The sequence below is a fragment of the Folsomia candida genome, unplaced genomic scaffold (genome assembly GCF_002217175.1).
Source record: "Folsomia candida strain VU population unplaced genomic scaffold, ASM221717v1 Fcan01_Sc002, whole genome shotgun sequence".
NCBI lineage: Eukaryota > Metazoa > Arthropoda > Collembola > Entomobryomorpha > Isotomidae > Folsomia > Folsomia candida.
Window position 1 is genome coordinate 6,879,924 of NW_019091194.1, and position 7,822 is coordinate 6,887,745.

Genomic DNA, 7,822 nt, shown 5'->3' on the forward strand with positions numbered 1-7,822 from the left:
GGCATCACATCTTTATTGTAATAATCGTTATGAAATTGGTCATAATTCTTTGTTACAAATTATGACAAATTATTTACTTGTTGGAGACTAGGACACAATAAAAGTTGCATAATACAAATTCCTGTACCTACAATGAAATAAAATCGAATGCACGACTTATGACCCCATGAAGTCTGCCTCGGGTTTACTGGTTCTAGCGCACCACAAAGTAATTTTATGCTATATGTATGTACGATGTGACGCACTAAATACAACAATCAGTGAACTTTAATCTCGACGCTCGACACGTTCTGGGTAAAATTATTGAACAGTTTCATCACAATATTCACAATAACATTACCACATGTATGATGTGACATTACGTTATTGCTCATTTATTCAACCAAAATAGATCAATTTTATTACCACAAGTTTGTTAAGATCGACTAATAGTCAAAGTAAATCAAAATCATTTTGCGGTAATCGTGGCAAACCGCAATACCACAAGTAAATGAGGTACTAAAGTTTGTTTGTTTGTAAACAGTATAACTTGAATGAGTTGAATAAATATTTGACATGCGGATTGACAAACAATGCTAAATTAGAATTCACACTGATTTGTATACTTTTTGACGAGCAAATTTATGGACTAAAATCCACAAGTTCCGCAAAGTCTCTTTTCAATAATGTTCAGCAAAATCGAGTATCGATCCGCATAGGATAATTTTCAAGCCAAATTATTAATCATATATCCTGACATTATCGTTTACAGGCATTAATTTCGAAAAAATATCACATCATATCATCAACATCAGTGGGAGTGTGGGACATATCAGTAAACATAACAATAAATTGAAAGTGGACCAAGTTCAATTTTTAGTCGGTGTGCTCACATTTTAAACTTTAAAGTCCGTATGGATTGCAGAGGAATACTTGCGATGACTAGTTGCACCACCTGCAGCTATAATTTAGAAAATGAATGGTATTATTACACCAAGACCGAAATCGTTTATCGCCTTAAACTAAATATAAAATGGATCGATGCTATGGACTCGTCGTCGTATATTATTGTTTGTTTGTTGAATTCGTTCCGTTTGCCTAAAAATCTGTTAAATCAACATTCACGACAAGAGACCAATAAGACCAATCTTAAATTGCACCATCATTTTCTTAAAAGGAAATTCATCTTGAAATCGATTGATACGGATTATTAAGTGGATCAACTCACATAGTCACCTCTCATAATCATAATAATAAAATAATAATAAAGAGTGCAGATAAATGGAATAAATAATGCCATGTCGTAAACGGCAATATTATTATATACTATGTTTGCTAAGTAAACTACCTGCCAGGCAGCCAACCTATCGTAATACGTAATGTTCTTGGGGCTTTGAGGAATAAAAATTATTTTTATGGTATGATGTCAAGCTCATAACTGAATGGTATTAAATTTTTGTCTTTGTCGGGTCACAATAAATGATCATCATTTAATGACGGCTATTTAATTGTGGGTATAGATATGTGTAAAGATATTGATTACCACAACATATTTTTTTTCTTGGTCACAATGTAGACATAGATGCTGCAAAAAAATGGCAAAATGCAAACAAAAAACTCGGTATTTCATAAAAGAAGGTTTTACTGTGATTAAGATGTGCACTAAAAAATGTTGACATTATTGTGGTTATATACTCTTCAAGGATTGTAAAATATATCTGCATGTACAAATAGTTCTACATATCTATATAGTATTGCACTGTTACAAACTGTAATATATTGTAACTTATGTACAATATATTGAATCACGCCACGTCATTTATTAATGGGCACGTGCCATTTATTGCCGTTATCATATGTATCATTTCCAGAAACAAAATTTCCAGCAAGTAAATACCTATAAAAATCACGTGTGGACGGATTTAGAAATTCCGAATCTTCATCCAGTTGGATCCGATATAATTACATGTATGCATAAGTATATGCACAATGAACTAATTGTAAGATTGGCAGTACATAATTACGAGATAACAATTCTTGCTACAATGGTTGTTGGATTAGTTTTAGGATTAGTGGACTTACTACGCACGTTTGCTGTATAAAACCAGTCCCACTTTAGGTACTGGCCACATAGTCCTTCATAATTGAATTTTTTACCTGAAATAAATTTTGTAAGCTACACAAGCATATACATACACATACACTTGCAGAATCATTTAACATTATGGGGTCTAAATTCATTACTGTTTTTATTAGCCTCATGCTTGCATCTGTACTGCTGGTTCAGGTAAAATGGCAGATTTCATTTTTCGAAATTATTTATTTTATATTGCAGCATGTTTTGTGGTGTAGGATTGTTCAGGGGTACAGCAATGTTTTGCCCCGACAGCTTGTGACACTAATCTAGCATCCTGCACCATCGGACTAGATTGCTTGGGGTCTTTGTTCACAATGTGCGATTTTGGCGACCTTCAACCCAACGGAGCTTGCCAAACCTTTCCAGGCACTACAACTCCTTACTGCGAATGCAACTCTTGTATTGGGCTCGTCAATGAACTGGTAAGTTAAAAAGCTAATTTAAGTTAACGATTTAAATATGTTAAATGCTTAATAACTAATTATATGAATCCGTGTTTTAGTTCTATTCCTGCTCTTGCAACAATGCACCAAGCGGATTAGTATGTCCCACTGATACAACATTTGTTTCTTGTCGATCCTTTGTGACAGGACAAGTTCAGTATTCGTGTTGTAAAAGTCCTGATGTATGCTAATTGCAAATGCTACATATACCATCCGAATAAACGATTTAACGTTCAAACAAGCAATATAAATTTGATTAATAAAAGTGTATCTATCTAAAATTTGATGCATTTTTAAATTATACAATATGTACCATGATATTTTGACAACTGTCTCGCCAGTAAAATTGAAATATTAATTATACACTTTGGGTAACATTTAACTGGTATCAGTGCCACGCCCTGATTTCAAACTTCACGTGCAGTATTGGTGCCTTATTAGCTGTAATAATGGTCACGAGTTTGTGACATAGTTATTATGATATGTATGTAATAACGATCTGTAACACCAACTAGCAGCCTCGTTTGATGCATGCAAAATTATTTATATCGTTAACATCACAAACTGATGCAAAATGGTGATTACAGACCGGAAAGTTTCGTGAATGGGTAGTCATTTACGAAACGTTACGTTTAATACAAAGCGGGCAGTAGTATCATAAATAAAATCACAATAATTAATAACTTACAATCAAACTCAATATCATGCTAACTTTTATGTCTTATCCTAACCAATATTGTGTTAAATATGAACCATTTCATTCAGTAGGACAAAGAAGGTTCCCAAAATCTCAAGTATTTGTCACATGAAACTTTTGCTCACTACGTAGTAAGCCAACGAAACCAATTACTACATGTGCACCATGCAAGCCATATTTTCCCGTCATTTTTCATTCATCCACTTCACTTTATCAAGCAAAGTAATTTGCAGGCTGATTGTGTCGCGTAGTAAACGTGAGAATGCTGCCACCGGAATCTACATAGGAAGGTGGAAAAGGAAATGAGCCCATCTGAACGAAATATAGGCTCGATCCGATCCTCTGGTACGGATATGTAGTTGTAGTGCTGCTCCAATTCCGAATCATTCAAAGCTATCTTTTCCCCATATTATACAAAACCACCAATTTTGGGAGAGCGTTAATGCCACTGACTCTGTCTCTAAGTCTACATGTTTACCCTGACGACGACGCCTGGATACCATTGGTGGTAAAGGATGGATGGATGGATGGACAGGAATCGAGGTGACAAACTGGAGTGCTGTTTGACATGACACTTGCAAAACATACATACGAACTATCAATACAAAAATTTTGGTTACAAGTATCCGCTTATACTGCACATAGTCGAGGAAAGTAGAACAAAGCTATAAAGCTGCTAAAATGTAGCAAAATATTTATAAAAAATTTAAAAATACAATATGGCGAACAGATCAGTATTCCGTGGTTTCTTTCAAATTTAGGTTAATATTATCCACGTTAGTATTACACCCGTAACGGGCTGGTTTCGGCCAGTATTTTTATTACGTAACCATTACCGAATTTCAATTTTCTGATTCCAATTTTTTGGAGAATGGGTTGTGGTGCTTCAAAAAATGACGTGATAAAGTCAGCATCAAGTGATATTCTCCCAAAAAAGAAGGACGGTTCCAATGATTCTGCTATTTCGGAAGCCAGTACTATTCCGGCACATGATGGGGACATGTACCAGCAGAATGGCAAACCTCCAAAAGTCCTACCTCCACTCAAACCCTTAAGAAATCCGAGAGAAAAGCCACCGGGTAAGTTTCTAAAAGTGTTTATAAATATCACCATGAAAAAATGAACTGTTGCTAATTTTGTGAAACTATCTAAATAGAGCCGATAGCATTTGAAGTACCAGCGGGTGATGATGACCCTTCCGCTGTCGGAGGCGATGGTTCCCTAATCAAGAAGCATCCGCCCAGGAGGCTTCGACAATTAGAGGAAAGGTCACCCGAAGCTGTGAACAATTTAACACAAGAAGATATTCAGGAGAAAGTCGCTTTAGCAAATCAAAGAAGAAATCAGGTGAAAATACGAGACTTAAAAAGTTGAATATAACACCAAACTAATTTTTGGTTTGAAATCACGCGAAGGTATTAACGCAACGTGTTGCTAGTGCGAGACAAAAGTCAGCAAGAGGAGGAAGGTCGAGAAGACCAGTGATGAGTAATGACCAATATACGATGGTAAATAATACTAACTGTTCACTTATTAAAACTAAAATTTTAGGAAATCAAAGAAAATGGCAAAATTTTTATTGAATTGTGTTACTAATTGCAGGCTGAATTGGAAAATGAACTGTACGGGAACAATAATTCTGAGGCGCTTGGTGGCATGGGTGGAGGAATAGACAACGACTTTTCATGACTTGTCCATCGCTCACTCCATGCATATTGAATATGAATATGTAAATATGTAGTTAACTCGAAAATGAATAAGGCTTATTAATAATCCGAATAATTTTTTAGTAGAGGAGTAGACTGTTGTATGTACATTAATTCGTTTCAATAACTCTTAACGTGATCATTCGAATATTAAAATAAATTCTGTTTCGCAACGATATCCTTTGCGTTTAAATCCTTTCCAAATTATTCATGAATTTTAAGGAAGTCCAGAATCTAGACTTTCAATGCTATAATCTGCTGGGTCCCCATTGTATGTACGTTCTGCCACTACTTTTTCTAAATGCGCATCTCTAACACGGTTGCTAATTCGTGCTAATTACACTTTTGCGACTAGGACAAGATCTCCATCAATAAATATCTATCTCCACAATTTGAAACATATGTGAGTTAAAGTTGTAACTAAAACATTTAAAAATATGGCCGATAATTCAAAAAACGATTGTGAGAAAGGATTGCCATCAAAGCTTGTACATAAATACATCAGCTAAATTATATTCAAATCGGGTGGTGAGACAAACTATTTATATATTTTTTTTATTTATCCTTCCAGCCTGAAGAAAATAATTCCGAGATCCTGCAAGGTTCTGGAAGGGATTTCAGAGCTATTTTGGTGAATTTGATTTTGTTCATGGCCGTGATTGGGGTCATTTTTCTTGCCCTTAAATTTCCAGGAGCGGATGGTCCACCGGAGGACATGTCTGAGGGAATAAGAAATGTTCACCCTGATACAATTTTGAGCTACTTTGAAGCTGGAAGTAGATGGAAAATTGATTGAAAGATTATATGCTTAAGCATCTACATACATTCATAAATATCTACACACATGTAAATATGTATGTATGTCTGCGTACGTAAATGTTTCATGTGTAATGTCATTTCACTCAAGAGTTGAGTAATAATAATAAATAAGTAATTGTTTAATTTGATGATGGACACGTGTATGATATAACATTAAACACACAATATGTACTAAATACGAAAATTTTTCATTGAGAGAAATAAATTCAAGTACATTAAGCAGAAAAAGGTCCATTTAATTGCACTGTGTAGCGCATTCTTTTATGTAGGATTAAATTATGAACGTAAGCATATCTGAAAATCAAGAAAAAAATTTTCATTGGTTGGTTTAATGATTGTCGTAAATGATGGCTTATCCAACTCTCACATGAACAATGAGATCTTAAATAAAATATACCCATGAATCAAATAATTAAAATGGGCTGAGCTATATCTACGTATTTAGAAGTTTGCAAATAGCTAAATAGCAAGCAAATACCGGCTTCGTTATCCTTAATATTAAAGCTCCAGCAGCGTTCAATTTCTGAAGTATATATAAAGTCTTACTGAGAACGGTCTACAAAGACATTAATCATTGAACATATACAAGCACGTGTTCATCATGGATTTATATTTACGAGGTGTTCTTAATCAAATAGTGTTCGTTTTGCTGTTTGGCAACTTTAGTTTTCCCGAAAAAGTGAACAGTGAAACATTATTGCTACCAAACTTGGGCATCTCAGACATTCTAAATCTCCGGAACTCTACGGCAAAGAAAACCAGAATAATTTCCTACGGGCCAGATTTATCTTCAGCGAGGAAATATGTATATTTGTCAGGTAATTCAGAAGAAGAGAGATTTAAATTCTTGAGCGATTCTTACATGCATATTGAAATATGTACGTGTGCATGTAAATAAGTAAGTGAAAGTAATAAATTGTTTAACGTGAGTATATAATGATTTTCGTAGCAGCCAGCTATTGTTTCGACCTTCCAAAGTGGACGTGTCCCTTCTGTCGAATAGCTAGAAATATGGGGTACGAATATTCCAATACGGTTTCCAACCCGGCTACCAATACATTTGGCATTATGGCAATTAATAAGGATGCTAAAGAAATAGTGTCGCGTTTCGAGGAACCTTTAACGTAGCCAACGTACTTCTCGATGTTATCTTATCCCAGGTGAATCCAAGCAATGTCTTCAACACGAACAGAGTAATAAGCAAAGTGATGGGACTCGTGTCGGGTGACTTTTCTGGAAGTCATAGCCAAGAATATTTTTCGTCCGGAGAAGAATCGACCGTTATGGTCCATTATGGCTGTTTAAATGCTACCAAATCGCTCTTTAATGAAGTCGTCGTAAAATTAGGGAAACTATTGCGAAGACATCCTGATTACACTGTGATAATGTCGGGGTAAGTTCCATCAATGGCATTGTAACGACGAAACATGTTTTAATAACCATTTTAATTATTTTACAACTAAAAGCACAGTTTGGGAGCATGCATAGCATCCATCGCACTGTACATGTTGCAACAAAAGATCAATTTACCATCAGATTTTCCAACCCCGGTTTCCTACGCCTACTTTGGCTATGGGGAGCCTCGAGTTGGGAATAAGGCGTTTGCAGACTACTTTAATCAACAAAAAGCAAGGGATCCGGAATGTGGATGGGACGGAATGTGGGTGAAAAAATATGGATGAGCATAAATATGGAGAGGGCAAAACGTGTACATCACTAATCAGGAAAATAAAAAGCCACCCCCTCCAAGCATTGCAAAATGTTTGTTGATAAAGGGGGTTGCATTCAACATGATGTGTGACTTATCCCGAAAATAAATCCAAACCATTAAAATAGATTGAAAAATTAGCCACCCAAGTTATCCTTTCCAATGTATAAACTATCTCCTAATCGTCAATCTCCACTTCATTCCACCCAACATATAGTGAAATTTTTTGTGGGTCTAACCTCATTGCATAAATCTCACTATGCCAATTTTCGGCGATACAGGCTTTCAATGTTGAATAAACTATAGAGTTTATATATCTATATCTCTTGCAAG

General features: G+C 35.3%; 2 protein-coding genes and 1 long non-coding RNA gene across 3 annotated transcripts; all 3 read left to right on the forward strand.

Moving 5' to 3' along the window:
* Positions 1-2,164: 2,164 nt before the first annotated feature.
* On the forward strand, positions 2,165-2,750 carry LOC110844624. The gene is made up of 3 exons (XM_022090870.2): positions 2,165-2,266; positions 2,332-2,538; positions 2,619-2,750. The coding sequence occupies exons 1-3, from the start codon at positions 2,204-2,206 to the stop codon at positions 2,748-2,750; spliced, it is 402 nt and encodes a 133-aa protein (XP_021946562.1). The 5' UTR covers positions 2,165-2,203.
* A 1,345-nt stretch (positions 2,751-4,095) lies between these two features.
* On the forward strand, positions 4,096-5,140 carry LOC110844625. The gene is made up of 4 exons (XM_022090871.2): positions 4,096-4,335; positions 4,413-4,603; positions 4,672-4,764; positions 4,859-5,140. The coding sequence occupies exons 1-4, from the start codon at positions 4,128-4,130 to the stop codon at positions 4,943-4,945; spliced, it is 579 nt and encodes a 192-aa protein (XP_021946563.1). The 5' UTR covers positions 4,096-4,127; the 3' UTR covers positions 4,946-5,140.
* Positions 5,141-5,294: 154 nt separating this feature from the next.
* On the forward strand, positions 5,295-6,009 carry LOC110844626. Its single transcript, XR_002547446.2, has 2 exons — positions 5,295-5,450; positions 5,534-6,009. It is a non-coding gene; the product is annotated as an uncharacterized LOC110844626 (long non-coding RNA).
* Positions 6,010-7,822: the final 1,813 nt, after the last annotated feature.

What these genes read in the sequence shown, in the direction of transcription:
- LOC110844624 (XM_022090870.2), top strand. Translation starts at nt 2,204, where the DNA reads ATGGGGTCTAAATTCATTACTGTTTTTATTAGCCTCATGCTTGCATCT. An exon ending in CATCTGTACTGCTGGTTCAG is followed by an intron (nt 2,267 to 2,331) that starts GTAAAATGGCAG and finishes TTTGTGGTGTAG; the next exon opens with GATTGTTCAGGGGTACAGCA. An exon ending in TTGGGCTCGTCAATGAACTG is followed by an intron (nt 2,539 to 2,618) that starts GTAAGTTAAAAA and finishes TCCGTGTTTTAG; the next exon opens with TTCTATTCCTGCTCTTGCAA.
- LOC110844625 (XM_022090871.2), top strand. Translation starts at nt 4,128, where the DNA reads ATGGGTTGTGGTGCTTCAAAAAATGACGTGATAAAGTCAGCATCAAGT. An exon ending in CAAATCAAAGAAGAAATCAG is followed by an intron (nt 4,604 to 4,671) that starts GTGAAAATACGA and finishes AATCACGCGAAG; the next exon opens with GTATTAACGCAACGTGTTGC. An exon ending in GTAATGACCAATATACGATG is followed by an intron (nt 4,765 to 4,858) that starts GTAAATAATACT and finishes TACTAATTGCAG; the next exon opens with GCTGAATTGGAAAATGAACT.